At 40.7% G+C, this 22025-nt stretch overlaps 1 protein-coding gene across 1 annotated transcript in view; it reads right to left on the bottom strand.

Moving 5' to 3' along the window:
- Positions 1-22025, bottom strand: part of LOC136577882 (dynein axonemal heavy chain 11-like) — a 386682-nt gene that overhangs the window by 147544 nt on the left and 217113 nt on the right. The window contains exons 47-48 of the mRNA XM_066577801.1: positions 16485-16631; positions 8774-8931 (exon numbers count right to left, since the gene is read on the bottom strand). Of these exons, the coding sequence (XP_066433898.1) occupies positions 8774-8931; positions 16485-16631 (305 nt within the window). The remainder of the gene's footprint in view (positions 1-8773; positions 8932-16484; positions 16632-22025) is intronic.

The following is a 22025-nucleotide window of genomic DNA, read 5'->3' as shown; positions in this document are numbered from 1 at the left end:
GTAGCCCCTCGCCTGCCCTATCTGTTGCTGTGTCGTTCCCATCACTTTCTTGAATTGCCCAGATTTTCACAAATGAAAACCTTAGCGAGCATCGGCGATATACAAAAATGCTCGGGTCGCCCATTGACTTCAATGGGGTTCGTCACTCGAAACGAACCCTCGAGCATCGCGATAATTTCGTCCCGAGTAACGAGCACCCGAGCATTTTGGTGCTCGCTCATCTCTAGTAGTTATATAGTCTCAATGTATGCCAGTGGAGTATAGCTATATACAGTATGTAACTGAAGAGTGTCACAGTTATTAGCGAGTTTTCAGAAAGACGCCTTTATATGTAAACATGTCTTTATATGAAGAGTGTATTATGTAGACATGCCTTGTACGTAGCGATAATTTTACTTGGTAACTTCCGGCATGACTGGATCAACAGGGCAGTGGCGCACCATTCTTTACTGACTGGGGAAGCACTCTGTACAACTGCAAAGTTCATACACCCCTGATCACAGCCTTGCATACAGAGGTACTGTAGGACCCTACGGATGTCTATTATAGTTGTGGCACATATTGTCCACTGGCCACAATGTTAAAAAAAATTCCATTTTTGCAATGGCCCACTGTATAGGAAAGACCACTCTTCTGTGTTGTCCTATAATTTTAAAAACAAGTGTACAGTATGTAAGCCCAATCTAAATTTGCACCCTTAAAATAGAAGTGTCTCCTAACCGCAGATTCCCCTGCGGTAGCCGTCTGGAGACCTCGAGATGCAATGTAATCCATTTGGTATATCCATGTTATGTCTCTCTCATATGCTGGATTCCGATAGCTAACATCTGTTTTTGAACCTTGATGCCGATGTCTGTTTGTATATTTGCAAAAACCAAATAAAACTTGATTTGAAAATAAAAAACAGTATGTAAGCCCAATGCTTGACATTCTTTTGGCCTCCTCTGGCAGGTGACATGTATGCTGCACGCCTAGTCCCATTGTGGAACTCTCTGCCTGAGGACGTGGTGATGGCAAAATCCATTGAGGAGTTTAAGAGGGGACTTAATCGTCTTTCTAGAGTGCAAGGATATTACAAGACATAGACATTAAGTGACCAGCAGGTTTGTAGTTCCGGGTCTTACATTTAGGTAGGAACTTTCAAAAGTTGATCCAGGGATTATTCTGACTGCCATTATGCAGTCGGGGATTAATTTTTCCCCCAAATGGACTAATTGGCTTCTGCCTCTTGGGGCTTTTTACCTTCTTCAGTATCAACAAGGAGATTGAAACAGGCTGAACTAGATGGACATTGTTTTCATTCAGCCTAACATACTATGTTGCTATGTATACACCAAGCATAGGGCATAGATGCAGTGTGCACTAAGCCAAAAATCATCTTAGGAACTCCCAGTGGTCTGTGGTTGGTTCTATAGAAAAGCCATATTGGGCCAGGTGTTTAAGCCATATGAAAAGATATTTAGCCATGTAAAAAAATATATAGCATTCACACACAACTGCTTGCAGTAGCTTGTCATTAATCACCATATACCATATTTCCAAAATAACAAAACATTTCTAACTGAAAATATCAAAAAGTTTATTAAAAGCTGTAAAAGTCTATTAGGCAAAAGCTGGCAAAAGGAAATGCAAGAACTTCAGTAAAGAAATAAGTGCACTTCATGTGCAGGAAATGTTTGCAATTATTGTAAATATATTTTGCAGTAGGGGGGTTCACAAAAAATAGGAATCAAAAGTATATATTATACCAGCATGGTGTATGTTAAACCCCAGGCAGCCTGCGACTTGGAAAGAATACCCAGGAGGCTTCTGTTCAGGTTTGACTCCTAAATAACCATATAAAAGCTTGAATGAACTCAACACAAACAGCGCATTCAACTGCAGCAGAAGTTATTCCTAAAGTAGGACATAATTGATGCCATTATTCCACAGTAATTGGTAAAAAAAAAACTTAAATGTGCCAGTCAATAGCAAAGAGGCAATAAAATATTAATACAATCCAAATATATTTTTAATACGTCTTTTAACATAGTTTTGGTGTGTTTCACGGTTTAGACAATTTCTGAATTCATTAAAGCAAATGTTCTTCTGAGGAAAATTGCAAGAACAGTTTACATTTAAGTTTAAGAACCCTTTTTATTTCCCAGCTGTTTATACACTATATTGTCCGTTATTAATTTCATAGACCTAGCAATAATAGGGTGGACACCCAAAGAAAGACATAAGAGTCCGCATTAAAAATATTAATTATTTAGCTTGTCACAAACAAGTATATTTATTGTAAGGACATATGCATGTATCACCGGTTACCAAGTCATAAACAGTCCATCATTTTCTGCCTTTAGTTATATTCCATGTCTGTAGATAAGATTAGGGTAAAGTCATAATGCCAATAACCTAAAGAGAAACTCCAGAAAATAACATCAGGGCTTATTTACTATTAAAAAACAACAGTTTTCTGGTGCAAGTTGCATAAGAAAACTGTCAAAACATGCCTTATGCCAAATTTACTATGTGTTTTAGACTCTTTGGACACTCTTCCTGCTATGTCCGACAAAAGGGCATTTCTTTGCCAAAGAGGAGGCATCACCTAATTGTGACTCCGTTCACCAAAAAATATGCCAAAAATGGTGTAATTCTGTACATAAAGTAAGGCCGGCTTCACATCTGCATCGGAACCTTCAGTTGGAAATTCCGTCGCAGGTCTGGCTAAAGATACTAGAAGCGCTCTTTCTTCCAACCAAAAGCCAGGCAGCTGGGTGGAAAGCAGGCTGACCCCATTATAGAGGGGTCCATTCTGGCACTGTTCGGTTCCATGCAGAGCTGGAACAATTTGGCCACATGGTCATTCCATGTCAGTTCAACCAACGCTCCCAGTCGACCATCTCAGATTTCAATGAAACTTTGCACAAAGATAGACCCTGACCCTAAACTAAGATAGCCAGAATATTAGGCTTCAAAGTGCTTTGGTTCACGAGCTACAGGTCTTTATCTAGGGGGTTGTCATGTGATTACAGCGCGCAACCTGAAAAAAGTGGCGATTTCAATCCATTGCCAAGCCAGTTCTAATGACTCTAGAGCAATGAAACCTCACACACTAGGAGAAGTTTTGGTGCTGAATCCAGCTAAGCTACTCAGACTGCCATTTTTATTATCATTCTGCCACCATTGCATGTCAAAGTAGCTGAAAAATTCTATCGCGCAAAATAAAACTCATATTTTAAGCAGTAATAGCTTATAATCAATGCAATCCAACTCAGCTATGAATTTATCAATGTGTACTCCATAGAAATGTTTCTCATGATTCACATTATGGACCCAAAAGGATGCATAGCTCTTAAGATACAATGAGTCAAAAATGGCAAAAAACATTTTTATGCAAATTTTTACCTTTTTTCAGAGGCAAAAATCGGAATGTACTCCATTTTTTTTTTTGCTCTATTTGAAAGAGAATTTTTTGCTCTACAAGATTCAATGTTTTTCATTTTGTTCCCAGACCTTCTAGATGGGAAAATATCAATGTCTGTGAAAGTCCTATGCACTTGCTGAGGTCAAATAATAGAATAAGTGTAAGTTTTGCATGGATGTATAATTAGTTTAGAAATCATGAGAAGGTAAATAATTTTTGGAATGAGACAACTTTTTGTGCTCAAGAAACTTATGTGATCAAAAATTACATGGCGAGTTCAGGTGAGCCACAAGCTTTGGCCTAAGATGGTCAGAATATCATTGAGTGTTGCATAATGATTGTGGTATATTACAGTGATCACTGGGCTTATTTAGCACTCTATCCATATTGGATACTAAGATTATCTAAGGCTAGCATTTGTGTAATAAATAACTATAGTTTACAAGTGACTGATTGTGCACCAGCAAAGATGAAGTGAAAAATGAGCAGAAAGGAAGCGCAACTGCTGGATGCCATGTCAAGCTGTAGCATGCCGGCTGATCAACAGATCCTATGAAGCAGCTTAATGACAAAACGCAAAACAAAAATTTCCCATCTAGAAGGTCTGGGAACAAAATGAAAAACATCAAATCTTGTAGAGCAAAAAATTCTCTTTCAAATAGAGCAAAAAAAAAAAAAAAATGGAGTACATTTCGATTTTTGCCTCTGAAAAAAGGTAAAAATTTGCATTAAAATGTTTTTTGCCATTTTTGACTCATTGTATCTTAAGAGCTATGCATCCTTTTGGGTCCATAATGTGAATCATGAGAAACATTCCTATGGAGTACACATTGATAAATTCAGAGCTGAGTTGGATTGCATTGATTATGAGTTATTACTGCTTAAAATATGAGTTTTATTTTGCGCGATAGAATTTTTTTAGCTACTTTGACATGCAATGGTGGCAGAATGATGATAAGAGTGGCAGTCTGAGTAGCTTAGCTGGATTCAGCACCAAAAGTTCTCCTAGTGTGTGAAGTTTCATTGCTCTAGAGTCATTGGAACTGGCTTGGCAATGGATTGAAATCGCCACTTTTTTCAGGTTGCGCGCTGTAATCACATGACAACCCCCTAGATTAAGACCTGTAGCTCGTGAACCAAAGCACTTTGAAGCCTAATATTCTGGCTATCTTAGTTTAGGGTCAGGGTCTATCTTTGTGCAAAGTTTCATTGAAATCTGAGATGGTCGACTGGGAGCGTTGGTTGAACTGACATGGAATGACCCCACAGGGAATTCCCCTTTCCTGCTCCCCGATAGAGCAGGAAAGCGGAATCCCTGCCACAGATGTGAAACCATCCTAAGCCAACTAAAATATGGTATAAAGTTAGACTAGACAGTCTTAAAATTCGACAAATGTATTATTTAGCAAAACTACTGTGGTACATCTGCCACATTTTAAAGTGAATCTTCAGTCCTGGACAAACAAGGATGACCGCATTGCTCCTCTGACTACCTGATGAACACTGTGCATTGATATGCATCATTAGTCTAAGACACTACAGGCTACTTTGATTGGTCAGTGCTGCCCATGTTAGCTGTGGTGGCAGGTCAGAGTACCACATACTGTCTTAGACTACCAACGCATTCTAATGTACAGTGTGCATCATGTAGTCAGAAAAGCGGTGTAGCCATCTTTATTTGTCCAGAACTGGAGGGGAGTTTTAAGACTTTCTAGTCTAAGTTTGCACTGTCTAACTAATAGGCGGTTTTAAAAAAGCACACCCCATTGTTTTCTATTATAGACAATTCTTCTTCCTTGACTGACACCCGCCTAGACTAACCAGCACTGATGTCAAATACCAGAACAGATGTCAATCAAGGAAGAATGGGTGAGATAGCAGTCAGGACACTGCGACTCTTCACCACTCCAGCATCTACTAGATAACTCTAACGTATATAACGTATTTTTCTCCCTCCTAATAAAACCTATGATTTAAACAGGTCAGCATTAGCACTATAGCATCATGGCCCCGATTCAATTACCAAAATACTATCGATAGGAGAATATTTCAGACTCTTTTATCAATACTTTATTTAGTTGAAATTCATTTTCAATCAATTCCAGTTTCAGTGATGGCTGGCCTTTGGATCTATTCTGATGTGAGATTCCATTTTGCTGACTTTTTGAGGACAATAGGCAAATTGGTTCTCCAATTGTATTTCATGGAGCAGCCAAATGGTGAGCTGGGCTCATCTTTCAATACTTCTCCATTTATTGTCTGTGATATTTAGCAAGTAGGACACGTATATATTCCAGCCACTGCTTACAAATGAATGCCACAGGGAGTGTGCAAGTCATCTGCTTGGTAAACCATGTACAGAGGTATGTAAAAAGCTAAGAGAGGTACTTTTAAAAGTAAAACAAGGATTTAGTTCTTGGCACTATTGCAATGTCATATGGCGCACACATTTTTGATATCACTATGCACAGGAGAGTTAGAGGATTCATTCTCAGGATAAATATTATTCATTGAGCAAACTACCTTAAAGTGACCCTTTGGTCCCAGACAAACCAAGATGGCTTCACTCCTTCTCTGACTACTAGATGCACACTGTGCATTGGTAGTGCATCAGTAGTTGAAGACACGACATGCTGCTCTGATTGACTAGTGCTGCTATGGCTGATCAAACAAATTTGTAGTGTCTGAGGGCTCAGTCACACGGGTGTTTTTTCATGCGATTTTCTGTGCGCAAAACTGATGCGCACAAAAAAATCGCGTGACCAAAGCCAGTGTCACGGCTGAAAAAAACGCTGCTAGCAGCGTTTATCAGCCCAAAAGGCTCGGTCACACGGGCGCTGACCGCTATCCTCTGCCACAGCTGTGGCAGAGGAGAACGATGTTCCCCCATTGAATTCAATGGAGCTGTCAGTACAGCCGGCTCCATTGAAAGCAATAGGCTGCATTTAAAATCCCAGGCTGCTGAATGCGCTGGCTCTGATTGGTCACAACCCTCAGCCAATCAGATGCAGCTCTCACTCACCCATTCATGAATTCATTAGCTGTCATTCAATAGCTGAAAGCTGCCTCTAATTGGTCACAGTGCTCAGCCAATCAGAGGCAGCACTCACTCACCCATTCATGAATTCATGAATAGGTGAGTGAGAGCTGCCTCTGATTGGCTGAGGGCTGTGGCCAATCAGAGGCAGCCCATTCAGCAGGTGGGGATTTTAAATCCCCGCCTGCTGAATACTACAGAAAGCAGTTCAGGAAAAGAGCAGGTTGAATGCGGCTGATCTCCGGCAGCTGCAAAAAGGTGAGTATATATATTTTTTATTTTTTACACTTTTTTGGATGGTTTTCAGGGAAGGGCTTATATTTGAAGCCCTTCCCTGAAAATTAATACAGCGCTTGCGGGCAGCCCATTGCTTTCAATGGAGACAGCTGTATTGCCGGCTCCATTGACTTCAATGGGAGAACATCGTTCTTCTCTGCCACAGCTGTTACAGCTGTGGCAGAGGAGAACAATCTTTAGTATATGTTCTCAATGGGGTCGGCGCTGCTGCCGCCGGCCCCATTGAGTGCATTTACAAGAACAACGATTTGCGCAGAAAGCAGTTACATGCATTCTGCGAATCATTGTGTCATATAATTCTCGGCACATCCGCATGACAAACGGCCATGTGACTGATCCCATTGCAAAGCATTGGGTATATATATCTGCAGATCGCAAGCGCATCTGCAAATCGGACAAAAAACGCCCGTGTGACTGAGCCCTTAGACTGCAGATGCACTAATAATACATAGTGTGCATCAAGTAGTTGGAAAAGTGGTGCTGCCATTTTGGTTTGTTCAGGGTCGATTTAAAAAAGAACATGAAAAGACTAGCAAAATTTACCATTTTCCCTAAACAAAACCTATGAAATTAATTGATATCAGCAATCTTAAGTAGATTATCTTAAATTGATATCTCCAATTTTAAATAATGCTAAAAACATTTAGCAAAAAACAGATAAAAATATTTTGGGTTGACTAAGAAAAATAAAAAGATCGCTTTTAGGTCACTTTCACATGGCAGTATTTTACATCAGTAATTGGCACCCAAATGGAGGAGGGCTGTGGAGGAACGAAGCACTGAATAGTGCAACTATGGACAGGATCAATAGGGCATGGTGGGGGTACACAATACTCTTTATTCAAGTACATGAAACAAGTTACATGCACTTCAAATAAAGAATATCATACACCATTACCGTGCCCAATCGATTTATACATCCCCACGCTATAACATTGTTGTGTGAGACACAAGCATATCAGATGAGCACCTCATAACCTTTACTTTTATATTGGTGCCCTAGATGTCTCCACATGAGGCACCTGTCTCTTTCTCCTATATATATATATATATATAAACCTAGAAGTGGGTTCAGATAGCCACATCTGAAGTGTCCCATTGGTTTTAATGGGAATCCACACCACTGTGTATATGGTACAGATGAAGTTAATTTGAAATCCAAGTGCAGAAAAAAAAGGAAGTGACATGTCACTTCTTAATGCAAATCGCACATTGGAAAATCAACAAGTTAACCGAGCTGAATCCGCATGCAGCACTGCGGCTCAATGAAAATCCGCGCTAGAAATCCACGGCAACCTCCCATATTTCAGATTTTTCCAGTGCAGATTTAGCTCGTGTGAACATAGCCTTATCATTTTTCTCTCAGCAGGTTCCAATCATGGTTTTGGCTTAAAATACTGTAATGTGAAAGTTTCCAAAGAATGAGGCATTACAAAAGTTTACATTTTCCTTTGGGCATGAAGGTTAAAAACACTGAAGTCATGAAAGAGTAAAAGAGGTTTTCCATGCAAATACTATTAATGACCTATCCTTAGACTAGCTTATCAGCAGTTGATCTGCTGGGGTACGGCGCTCGATCGCAAGCACTACAATTCACAGGAGTTGGAACAGAATCAGTTGGCTCCACCCCTTGTGTAGTGCCTGGAGCTTGTATTTGCAGGCGGCGCAGCTCTCATTAAAATCAATTATTTCTGCGGCTGAAATTACAAGAGCAGGTCACTGCACATGAGTTGGAGCCCACTGCTTTCGCTCCGATCCCCGTGTATTGCAGTGCTGACAGTTGGCACACGATCAGTTGATCGTCCAAGATACCAAGCGGTAGACCTAAGCCAATCAAATATTGTTGACTTACCATGAGGATAGGTCATCAACTGTATTTGCATGGAAAATCCCCTAAAGCCCTAGCTTGAAAACTGAATTAAAAGTTGATGGGTTAATCTGGTTGTAGCATCTACCAGAAACCACCAACGCCATTTCAAAGAGTTTTGAGTTCAGTCCTTAAAACAAAATGACCCATGTTACATACTTACATCAATTCCATCCAACTTCTGAATGAAGCTGCTGCTAACTGACTGCAAGGCAACCGGAGGCCAGGAATGGAACCAGTCTATGGCAGTACAGTTTACCAAGGCAGGGAATCTTCTTGCTCTAGTCCTTAATGTGAATCCCACAGGTGAAAAGCACAGTACTATCTGAGACACAGCAAAGCAGAGACATTTTACAAAATGAAGCTAGTGAGAAAGAACAATATAAACCAAAAGTTGTGCAGTATTGGTCCACTTTAAAAGTTAATACCTCTAAAACTCAAGTGTTTTTTCTTTATCGTAGGAGTGAGAGGTTTGGGTGCAGTCGGGCTAGCATAGTAACATAATACGTTATTACTCCTTTGTATGACCACAATGCTTTGATCTGGAGAATGTACATAGAATAAGCATATATTTGGAGGGTAATTCCTGAAATGGGAATTTCTTCTTAAAGTGACCCTCAGGGCCTGGACAAACAAAAATGGCCAAACAACTTCTCTGACTATTTGAGGCACATTGTGTATAGTATGAGTAGTCTAATAAGACACTAAATTTTGCTCCTACTGGCCAGTGCTGTTCACATAGGCAGCACTAGTTAGTCAAAGCAGGTGTAGGGTCTTAGACTACCAATGCATACTAATGCACAGTGTACATCACGTGATCACAGAAGTGGTTTGGCCATCTTTGTTTGTCTAGGTCCAGATGTATGCATGCTGCTATTTGGGGGTCTTAATAGGGTGGTCCAAAGGTATGGAGACACCTAAATAAATGGAAAACGGTAGTTGGGAACGCGATCCTGTGTGTGGCATATTGATAAGGTGATGGGGCAAATCTGTAGGGGGCAGTGTCTAACACGGCAGCCATTTTGAAATCTGCCATCTTGTTACCAAGTCGATATTTTCAAATGTAAAGGGGTGCATGTGACATAAATATCTGATAGAAGTTTTTGGCGAGGAATCCAAATCTGTGCTTAAATGTCATGCACCTTTATTCCTGACAAAGTTAGTAACAATTTGTCCATGAAATGAAACACAACAATGACCCACTACAGGATATGCTCCTCGTTATTTAGGATTGTCAAGGCTATCCTCTTCTCCCATTTATGATGCACTGAGAGAAACACCTCAGCAGAAATGCTTGGAGAGTCCTCCAGAATCCACTATTACATGTGCGCCCCACTCTGGATGTTCACTGTGTAAATCCTATACTTGACATCCCCCCACAGTTAGAAGTCCAAGGGGGTGAGATCCAATGAGCGTGGAGGCCACTCCATTGGTCCATGACATCCAATTCACTTCTGATCCAAAAACTCACAGACATCACGTCAATAACGTGGGGGTGGCACTATCCTGTTGAAAGAACACTGGGAATGTGCCATCTTAATTGCACAGTGATGGGAAAACCTCATCACGTAACAAATGAGAAGTGGGGCCACTATCTTTGTACCCCACGAACTGAACAACACCATGCCTTTTTGTGCGCCAACCATCTCAGAGGGAAATGTCCAGTATGGGTTTGTGTTGAACCTTTAGCAAAGATTTTATTTGTTCACTTTCCCCTTCATGTAAAAAGTTTGTTTAATCACTGAACAGTACCATCCCTGTGAAATGTGGGTGCCATTACAATTGTTGTGGCACACAGATTCAACATAACAATCAGAATCATCTTCATTAAGATGATACAGCAACTGGATCTTGTACAGGTGCAATTTGTGCATAGCGAGTATCCGCCAAATGGCGGTTCAACTCACCCAGCTCTCCAGTGACAGACAGTGGGTGCTACGATATGGGCTCTTGCAGAAGGATGCCAGGATGGCCATTCTTGTTTCTTTGTCTGTGGAAGTTTTGTTACATCCACATTTTTGGCAGGTCCAACAGAGAACCTATTTGGCGAAATTTGGCAAGCAATTTTACAACTATGCAATGGCAGATGGGTGGTCTGCTACGGTGCTGACCATTGAAATTCGCTGCAATGACTCAGGTACTGCACTCCCCGAAGATCAGCACAATCTCTGTCATTGCAATCTCTGTGTGTTAATCTCACAGCCATACATGTGTCTATAACAGAGAAAATTGATAACACCTTTGGCTGGAATAAAGATATTTAAGCACAGATTTGAATTCTGCATCATATTCTCTATCATATCAGATACATATGTCACATGCACCCCTTCCCAGTTGAAAATATTGACTTGGTTCCAAGATGGTGGCTTTCAAAATGGCCGCCGTGTTGGACACCGCCCCTTACAAATTTGTCCCAAATTTTTAGCAACATGCCACACACTAGATAACATTCCCAATCACCATTTATTCAGGTGTCTCCATACTTTTGGTCTATCCTGTATTCTTCTGTTTGTTATAACTTACTACAAACAGGAACAAATGTAAACATTTCCAAACAACGAAAGATTTCTGGAACATTTTTTTTACCTGCACTGGAATTAATTTCTATTATTGGTAAAATATGATGCACAAGACAATTAATTTACTTAGAATAGCATAACTGTTACTCATCTCTCCCGCTTTCTATGGATGGCTGTGGCTCTTGCCAAAAGCTATGTCCAGTTGCTGGAAAACTGGACATCTCTTCCATTCCTGTGAAGGGCAAGTCAACCAGCACCTTGGATGACATCAGGTCTTCGCAGCCTATCTAATAGGGACTCCAGCTTCTATACCTTGCCTGAAGTTCAAAGCATATTCTTTGCTTAGCTATTGTTCATGTGTATTTTGACTTGACTCCTGATTCTGATCCTGAGCTTTGCTTTGTTTCTGGTTTAGGCTAATGCCTGTCCTTCATACTTGTCACCTGGTTTCTGTGTTTCTTCTGCTGCTATCGACTCCTAACTTGCCTTCTGAATAAAGTCCCATCTCAACCTCCAGCTTATTGCACCCTAACTGTTTTCTGTTGATGACCACTGGCTACGTTCTGAGGTTATCTACAAATTCTTCACTACCGCAAATCCACTACCAATTGATATCTATTCTGGGGACTGTGACCTGGGAATCTAAAAAAGTTTATACCAAGGGGTTGTACATGAAAGCAAGTTATACACAGGATAGGGAATATCTTGCTGATTGGTGGTCGGTTCAACCACTGGGACCACCACCAATCATGAGAACAGGAGTATGGTGCATACAAGAATGAACGGATTGGTGATAGGATATGAACTCTGCTACTACATTTATTTAAATTCCAGGTGCCCCACTGAAATAAATGGAGCAGCAGTGCACATGTGTGGTCACCACTCTGTTCATTCCTGGATGCGCCAAACCTCTATTTTCGGAACTGGAAAGGGTCTTCGACCTTGAACGAACAGCAGGTTAATCCCAATCCCAAGGATAGGGGATAACTTTCTCTAGTGGCACAATACCTTTAAGGCTAAAGGATGAAGACACTCGTTAGACTAGTCAACACCAAACAAATTGCAGCTTAGAGGCTCCACTTCCCTAGTGACAAACATAACAACGATGAGGGAAAGACTTGATGCCTTGACTGTTATTTGACTCCAGTTATTTGCCTTTTGTGATCTTGACTATTTAACCGAGGTATAAAATTAGATCTTTCTTTAGCTTGATTCTTTGCTATCACAAATATGTGTTGTAACACTGCCGGTAGCATGAAGATGAAGTGTAAATGTTATTAGGATGATGACGGCTGCTCCACTTTGTATTCTGTTCATGCCTGTTAAGTTATTTAAACTCATAAACACTTTTACAATGTGACAGCGATAATACATTACACACAGACTGCCCAGCAGAGGATGTGCCTACTTCTAAAAAGCTATGAAAAGACCTCAATAATTCATTTTTCCGCATGTGATCAGTGGACTCTGTGAGCTGCACTTAAAAGCATCCATGAGATAAAAACGCTGAAGGCAAGACTTGGGGAGGCTATTATGCTTCCGTCCCCTCCCCCAGATTTCACACACTTTCATGGCTCCATGTGAACTCTGCACAGTGGGAATGGTTCAAACTTCAATCCACAACTTGATCAATGGAAAACATAGTGCTAATAGGTGCCCAAACCACAAAAATAGGGTGCCTTGATTCTATTTTTCAGGTCTTTTTTTTTTTTTTTTTTACAAAAGTACAGACTGTGAAAAGAAGAGAGCTGGGCACTATAGATAATAAACTACTATGCGCTTTGAAACAGAGGTAAGCAATTTTGTTTTAATGGGGTTGGAGAACCACAAGTTCCAGTAGAGTGAGATAAGGAGACTTGTAGATCAATATCCACTAGACAGCTACAATGTAGCTATTTTTATTCTATAGAATATGATAAGATGTTTTTAAAGTTGAATTTAGCTTTAATGGAAGGTGAAGGAGCAATGATGAAGGATTTGGAGGAGAACATACAGGACTTTATAACAGAAACAGACATCTTCCCAAATGAAAAAAAAATGTATGCTCTTTTTCCAAAAACAGTGCTTCACCTTTTCACAGGTCTGGCTGCAATTCACTCAATGAAGCTGCGCTGCAATTCGAGACTCAGCCTAAGCCCAGCTGTGGCACCTTTTCTGGAAGAAAACAGTGTTTTTCTAATCCAGTATAGGGCCTTTATAGAAAAGCTAAGTGATTCAGCTCTTTCATGTTAGCTCTCTGGGAAGCTGATGCACAGGTCAATAGTGGAACTCAAGAGTTTTGCTCCATACATCTATATGGGGTTGTTTCCGCAGCATGTATATGAATTTCTGCAAATCCTATTCAGATTATTGAGACAGCTGAAGATAATTCTGCAGCAAATCGGCTCTACACCATAACTGTATACCTTTTATTATCAGTCTTTATTACTAACTATAGATCCCAAGACCGCTTGCCGGTCCTCACTTCCTGTATGACTAAAACGGACGAAATATCGGTATAAATGTAGTACAGCGCTTATTTACTCAGTGTGATAGAAGCAAAGAAAAAAATGAGTAGAACAAACCCAAAGAGTAAATGGGCCCTAAAACATAGGTAAAGGCCTTGGGCAGTGGGCATTGTCTATTGAACGAGTATCTTTCGCCAGTATCTTTTTATGGCTAATGTCCATTTAGCTATGATTTGATGCTAATGCCTGCTATATCAACGTTTTATGTATTCCAATTTTACTATATATGTATATTTTTTTTATTATCATTACTCATATAGCTTAATCTTACATTTATTTTGCTTTATATCTTCTAGGATTATTCTAAAATTGTTTTAATTTTTTTATGCATTTCAGTGCTACTTTATCCTTAAAGGGGTGGTCTCGCGAAAGCAAGTGGGGTTAGGCACTTCTGTATGGCCATATTAATGCACTTTGTAATATACATCGTGCATTAAATATGAGCCATATAGAAGTTATTCACTTACCTGCTCCGTTGCTGGCGTCCCCGTTGCCATGGCTCCGTCTAACTTCGGTGTCTTCTTGCTTTTTTAGACGCGCTTGCGCAGATCTATCTTCTCCATTCGGTTCAGCTCGGCATCACCGGCATTTTGGCCCCGCCCCCTTGTACGCGTCATCGCGAAGCTCCGCCCCCGTCACATGTGCCGATTCCAGCCTCTGATTAGCTGGAATCGGCACATGTGACGGGGGCGGAGCTTCGCGATGACGCGTACAAGGGGGCGGGGCCAAAATGCCGGTGATGCCGAGCTGAGCCGAATGGAGAAGATAGATCTGCGCAAGCGCGTCTAAAAAAGCAAGAAGACACCGAAGTTAGACGGAGCCATGGCAACGGGGACGCCAGCAACGGAGCAGGTAAGTGAATAACTTCTGTATGGCTCATATTTAATGCACGATGTATATTACAAAGTGCATTAATATGGCCATACAGAAGTGTATACCCCAACTTGCTTTCGCGAGACAACCCCTTTAACCTCTTAAGAACCAGGCTGCTTTGTACCTTAAGGACCAGACACTTTTTAGGGATTTTACCCATTTGGTGGTTTTACTGCCTTATTTTTTTCCTTTAGCTACAAATATTATTTTTGCTGCGTTTTTTTTTCCGTGACATATAGGGCGATTTTTAAAATATCTTTTTCACTGACTTTTTTCCAGTTTTTTTGTTTTATTGGGGGTAAAAAGCTAAATTTTTTTTAAATTAGCATATTTATGCTAAAATAAAGTATGGGATCGGGTTTCTCTATTTGTTTTGGATGTTTTGATATATAATATGTATGGTTTTGGATTACATGGCATTTATAGCGTCGGTTTTGGGTTATTTTCTTTCTTATGTACATATTGTTGTTTTACTCTGTAATTTTGTTTTACTGATGTATGTAATTATGTTTTTTTTTACTATCTATGTCCCCATGACGTCCTGTAAGACCTCTGGGGGACATTCACATGTTTTGGGGTTTTTTTATTTGACATTTTCCCACTGTAGCTGGGGCATCCATAGGAGCCCCAGTTACAGGGAAAATCAACCCTTGTAATGACATTAGTCACTGGCAGAGCTGGCCAGGGTTTAGTATGACCCTCCAGCTCTGCTGTAGCAGGGAACCCCGGTGGTCACAGGAACCTGTAGTGAAAGCTACACTTCAGCTTTCACTTTCTAGTACACAGTGCTCAATGAGCGCTGTGTACTAGGGGAAGGAAAAGGCAGAAAGGGTTAAAAACCCCTCCTGCCCTCTCCTCTGGGTTATCAGCTGTTACTAACAGCTGACAATCAGTCCTGTCTCTGATTAATTGCAGAGCCAGGAGGCTTAAAGCGCCGCCGTAATTTTACGATCGGCGGGGCTGTAAGCCCAGGACCAAGTGCTGTATATTTACTGTGTTTGGTCCTTAATGGGTTAAATTGTATCATACTTTCGTTTATTGCATTACACATTTTATTTGTATTGCATTTTTTTTATTTTACGCTCATTTGTATGTATTTGCTCTCCTTTTAATCTTTATATTTATCCGTCTTTCCTGATCCTTACTACTTTTGTCTATCCCTCCCCTAACTTGTCCTTTTTATTACCTGTCCCAGCTTAACTGAGGAAGGGGTTAAACCCCAAATCACAATTTATTGCTGTTTTTAAATAAATAAGACATAATGTTCCACCGCCTCTCGCCTCCTATATGTCTGTGGAAGTTTGCGCCGTTTCGTCAGGTTTTTCTTCCACCTGAACATATCCATTTGTTTACTCAGCATATCATCTATGAAAGGCAATGCTAAAAAATCCTTATTCCAGAGAACAATTACCTAAATTCATTATATTGATCTTTGTTTTTTCTTTTCAACAACATGTTTTTTTTCACTACGTAATTAAAATTACATCCAGCCCATTTTCATTTCTGTGCAAAGTATTTTCGCATTACAAAAAAGGGAAAGAGCTCAGAGCCCATCCTTCTAAATCAAAAAAATGAATAAATAATGATAATTCCTGATTTTATAGTATAGTTGGGTGTGCGGGAACAGATGGAAGGTTAGATATTCTTGTAAGGAAGCCTGCGACTCCCACAATGCACAATACACATCTCCTTATCAAGCAATAGCAGCACTCATCCTGAAACAAGACCAATAAATCCTAAACCGCATCACATCTTTTGGTTTTGTTTTTTATTTCTATAGAAATCCAAAAATAGCGTGCGCAAAATAAAACTATTTGTTTCACCTGTGATCACGTTTAGAGGATTGTAAAAAAATTGTAACGATCTATCATTAAGATATCAGAGTGAAGTAGCCAGGACTGGGACATCAGCAATCATCTCTCACTTCCAAGAGATTTTTTTTTTCCCCGTCATTTACATTTCCATTATTTCATACTCGCCTTTAGTTGTCGCCGGATTCTATCAATAAAGAACTGCCAGCAATTCTCTCTTGAATCCGGGAGACCAAGGGCACGCAGCTCCATCCTGCATGAAGAGATGATAGTGTCCATCTCCTCTTCACTAAAGAGATCTGGGAAGTCACCTGCACAAGACACACAACACATACGTACAGCTTCTTCCAGCATAAAGTATCAGGCATTTACTATCTATGATAGATCAATTTTAATTGCTTCAAAATGAAAATGAAAACCACCTTTAAACATAAGTTCTGAGTCATGCTCTTCTGTACTCTCTTATTAAACATTCTAACAGACATTTTTTCTTAGATTAGCTAAAACGTGGCGATACCAAAATAAATTACGTCTTGCTAACATGAAAACAATTAGTGCTAAAATGTCAATCAGTCACAAGCTTTTTTCCATTAGACGTTAATCCGCATTCTAAAGTGTATGATCACACATGGTGGAGTAAATCCGCAAAAACAGTTCCCATGGTGTGCATACCGTAGCGCCTACACGTTTCTAACGTTAGCGTTCTAAGTTTGTTTTTATGGATTAAGAAATAAAAGCTACATTTTTAAGGAAGTGCTGGAATATTTTGTATTCATTCTAGAGTGGCACAATTACCAGCGGTCCGTTTGGTTTCCCTTAAACTCGTGTGAATTGAATTAAGAAGAATGGGTGAGCTGATGTCTTTCCATTTGGAGTAAAACTGCATCAAAATCTGTGTGCAAATTTTATTGACGATTTTGACGTGGATTTTCATAACAGAATTTACTCATTCTATTGCAGTGAATGAAGTCCGCTTTTCCGCAACAGGTAGAGCTATTTTTCACTGTGAGTGAATGGGTTTTGCTAAAACCCCATTCACTTACATTGTACTGTGCATGGTTCCAAATATTTAGCATGCATTCCACAGACGAAATTGCTCAACAATGCAGCAGTGTGTGAATTCACTTTTAAGGTTCATTTTACATGATGATTATCACCCAAATAATTGCTTGAAACCAGTGATTTTTGTCCACAGTCGTCACTTTGTTTCACCTCACTTAATTGAAGCAACTAGTGTAAAGGACCATTTACACACAACGATTATCACTCAAAATTTGTTCAAATGAGCGAAAGTGAGCGGTAATCGTTACGTGTAAATGCACGACCGTTGTTCACTATTTGTTCAGATGTTGCTTATCGACGAGTTTCAGTCTGCATAAAAATAGTCCTTAGGTAGTTCAATATTCCTTCCATTTGAGTGTCATTTGCTTGAAAGACTAAAAGACTTGAGGGGAGGGGTGATTTACCTTGCTAAACACAATGACTACTGGTTTACTCATGCTGGCAAAAGACAATGGATTTTCTTCACACTAATTAAAATCCTGCTGGCCAGAGTTTTGCTCCCATAAACACACTCCAACCCAATCAAACAACTTATACAGTGTTTACTTTAGCTAATGAGGGAAATAGAGAGGATTTTAAGTGATTATCTGTTTGAATGCACAGCATTTTATGCAAAAAACGTGTTAACTCGTACACTCGTTCAGCCATTCAAGCAATTATCGTTGTGTGTAAAAGGGCCTTTAGTAGCAGTTGTTCACTCTTTAAACATGTAAGGTGCACTGTTCATACACAATCCTCTACTTCTGTGTCTGGCAGGCAAGGACGTCATCCTATGCTCCCTGTTCACTGAACTTACATTTATTCTCTTCCAACACTCCTAGGGTTATTTGCTTCTGGGCCTCCTGCTCAGCTAATGCATCTTTTCTAATCAGCGCCCTGTATAGCTGCCCTGGGCCTTTGAGACAATGCTGTAGTGTTGTTGTGTGATTCGTGTCCATAACTCCATTTTTAGCTACTGCTCCAGCGGTTTCCTTGCTACCTTGCTTTCTGCTCATGTTCTGTGTCCTCTGTTTGTGTATCCTGCTGTCTGTTATCCTCGTGAGTCTGTTTCTCTGTTTATCATTGTTAGCCTGAACCTCCTTTGTTCCTGTACACCCCAGTATTGTTCTGTCATTTGTTTTATAGGTGTTCTGTCCTGTTAGGGTCAGTCAGCACCTAGAAGAAGACCGTGGGGGCGTCCTTATTGGGACGAGTGCTCCGCTAATAGGCTGGTTATTAGTTCAGGGCAAAATACTTTCCCTAGTTTCCATCTGCATACGGGGTTCGTACATCTGGTATCTTACCTCCCACTCTGGGGTCGTCTGTCAACCGTACTGGACTGGATCATCACCTACCCAGTAGGTTGACACAGTGATTCCACATCCACAGTCATTACAAAACGACTGCCTGTTTGCAATGAATGGAGGTGAGTGGCCAGAAGAGATCTGCTAAGTCTCCATTCGCTGAACAACTATTACTCTACCCTCTCCAATCCATCCTGAATGCGGCAGCCAGGCTCATCTTCCTGTCCAGCCGCTACTCGGACGCCTCTGCCCTGTGCCGGTCACTGCACTGGCTGCCCGTTAAATACAAAATTCAATTTAAACTCGCCACCTTCATCCACAAAGCCCTCCACAGTGCAGCGCCCCCCTACATCGCCTCCCTCATCTCAATCCATCAACCAGCCCGGGCTCTCCGCTCTGCTAACGAAACCAGATTGAGCGCCCCTTTAATTCGAACTTCTCATTCCCGCCTCCAAGACTTCTCCAGAGCAGCACCGGTCCTCTGGAACGCACTACCAAAGGCTACCCGAGCAATCCAGGACTCGCAGAACTTCAGGCGTGCTCTAAAAACGCACCTCTTCAGGGAGGCATACCGCATTCCCTAAACAAACCCCTTTGTACTCCGCCTGATAACATGCTCCCTGACCTACTGACTGCAATCCCTGCTAGCCATCATAAACCACTCCTGCAGTCATACTGTTTCTGCTGTCACATGGCTAAATGTCTGACCATTGTCTATGTGTATATCACCCCTCACTCTCCACCTCGCCATACAGTGCATATCTCCAGCGCCTTTACCTTCTGTATCACCCCATTACTTGTAGTATGTAAGCTCGTTGGAGCAGGACCCGCACCCCTATTGTTTCCATCAATTGATTACTATGTAACCGTGGTTCTGTAATGTTTGTACTTTTGTCTTTCTGTATCCCCTGTCTATGTAAGCGCTGCGGAATATGTTGGCGCTATACAAATAAAGTTTATTATTAAAGTTTATTATTACTCTTGAGTGAAAGGAGTGGCAGCTGTTAGGATGAAAGTTGTCTCAAGTAAAAGTACTTTTAGGGTGAATTTGCACATCAGTCGTGGATTTGCTGCAGAATTTCAGTTGTAAATAGCATACCAAAATTTCACGATTAAGTATAGTACAATATAAGTGAATGGGGTTTTAGAAAATGTCATTCACTCATAGTAGAAGATATCCTGTCTAGTCATGCTGTAGAATTTTCTAGTCACGCTTGGCTTGTCGCAGAAAAGCGGTGGATGTTGTACTTCTAATTCAGGCATACAAATATGTCTTGCATGAGATTTAATAGGCATTTTGGTCATTCATGTTATAGGACATAGGAGAGAAAAGCTCCCTTATTTTTTAACTTGACACCTCTTACAACATGCTCTACTGCTTAGACCAGCTGGAACTTTTTTCCCCCATGTATGGCCTTATTTATATGTGCATGAGCCTCTAGTGTTTGCCGTTATAAGAGCCAAACAACAAAAATACTGGTGCCGAATGGACCTCATTGACTATTATGGGGTCTGTCAGGTTCTTGGCATATTCATTACTAACAAAGCAATAATAATAATCACCTTTATTTATATAGCACACACATATTACGCAGCACATTATATCACTTGGTATCGGGTTCTGTCCCCATTGGGGCTCACCAGAGGCATAACTTGAAGCTCCTAGGCCCCAATGCAAAACTTGTAACGGGGCCCCCAACTATAATGCTTTATTCAAAGTTCCAGGGTCCCTATATGGAGAAGAGAGGCCTTATGGGCACCCTAAAGCTCCTGGGCCCGGGTGCAACTGCATCCCCTGCATCCCTTATGGTTATGTCAGTGCGGCTCACAATATATATTCACCTATCTGTGTGTTTTTGCAGTGAGGGAGGAAACTGGAGTACACAGAAAAAAACGACGCAAACTCCATGCAGATGTTGTCCGTAGTAGGATTTGAACGCAGGACCTCAGCTCTACAAGGCGACAGTGCTAACAAATGGACCACTATACGAAATGAATAAGTTTAAAAACAGACAAATTGTGCTAAATAGCACTTGTGGTGTCTGTTGGTTAAGAACAATCTATCAACAATAATAACATCTGACAAAATATGTCGGTGATAATTTAACTTTATTACAAGATTTATGTCGATATATGTAACTGTATTATGAAACTACAGTGAAACCCAAATTAAATCAGTGCAAAAAATTATTTCACTTTAAAAATGCATGGAAAAATAAAATAAAAACATATATCTAGAGACAAAGTTAGGGCTTAGTCACACGGGCGTTTTTTCATGCGATTTTTTTTGTGCGCAAAACTGATGCGCACAAAAAATTGCGTGACCGAAGCCAGCGTCACGGCTGAAAAAAACGCTGCTAGCAAAGTTTATCAGCCCAAAGGGCTTGGTCACACGGGCGCGGCCCGCTATCCATGGCAGAGGAGAATGATGTCACCCATTGAATTCAATGGAGCCGGCAATACAGCCGGCTCCATTGAAAGCAATGGGCTGCCCGCAAGCGCTGTATTAATTTTCGGGGAACGGCTTCAAATATAAGCCCTTCCCTGAAAACCATCCAAAAAAAGTGTAAAATATAAAAAATATATATTCTCACCTTTTTGCAGCTGCCAGAGATCAGCCGCGTCCAGCCGGCTCTTCTCCTTAATTGCTTTCTGTAGTAATCAGCAGGTGGGGATTTAAAATCCCCGCCTGCTGAATGGGCTGCCTCTGATTGGTTACAGCCCTCAGCCAATCAGAGGCAGCTCTCACTCACCCATTCCTGAATTCATGAATGGGTGAGTGCTGCTTCTGATTGGCTGAGCACTGTAACCAATCAGAGGCAGCTCTTAGCTATTGAATGACAGCTGAGAGCTGCCTCTGTTACAGTTGTGGCAGAGGATAACGATCTTTAGTATATGTTCTCAATGCGGTCGGCGCTACAAGAACAACGATTTGCGCAGAACGCAGTTACATGCGTTCTGCGAATCGTTGTGTCATATAATTTTCAGCACATTCACATAAAAAACGGCCATGTGACCGATCCCATTGCTAAGCATTGGGTATATATATTTGCAGATCGCAAGCGCATTTGCAAATCGGGCAAAAAAACACCTGTGTGACTAAGCCCTTAACTTGTTATCATAAGGCTATATTTTAAGTCTTACTTGTTTTTCTTTCTAAAGTTTTTTTTTCACACTTTTTTGAACACTGTCAGATCCCCAGCTGCCACCAATAAACTTCTTGTGTATGGCCATAGAGTTACTAGACAACATATCCTATTCTCCTAAGTGAGTGATACCACAATCCACTATATAAAGAATTTCTGCAGCTACAATAGACATTTGTGAGCATAAAGAGTCTATTCCCAAACGAAACGCTTG

This window comes from Eleutherodactylus coqui, chromosome 8 (genome assembly GCF_035609145.1).
Source record: "Eleutherodactylus coqui strain aEleCoq1 chromosome 8, aEleCoq1.hap1, whole genome shotgun sequence".
Lineage (NCBI taxonomy): Eukaryota > Metazoa > Chordata > Amphibia > Anura > Eleutherodactylidae > Eleutherodactylus > Eleutherodactylus coqui.
Note: the sequence above shows the minus strand (reverse complement) of the source record. Positions and strands in the feature narration are given on the sequence as shown.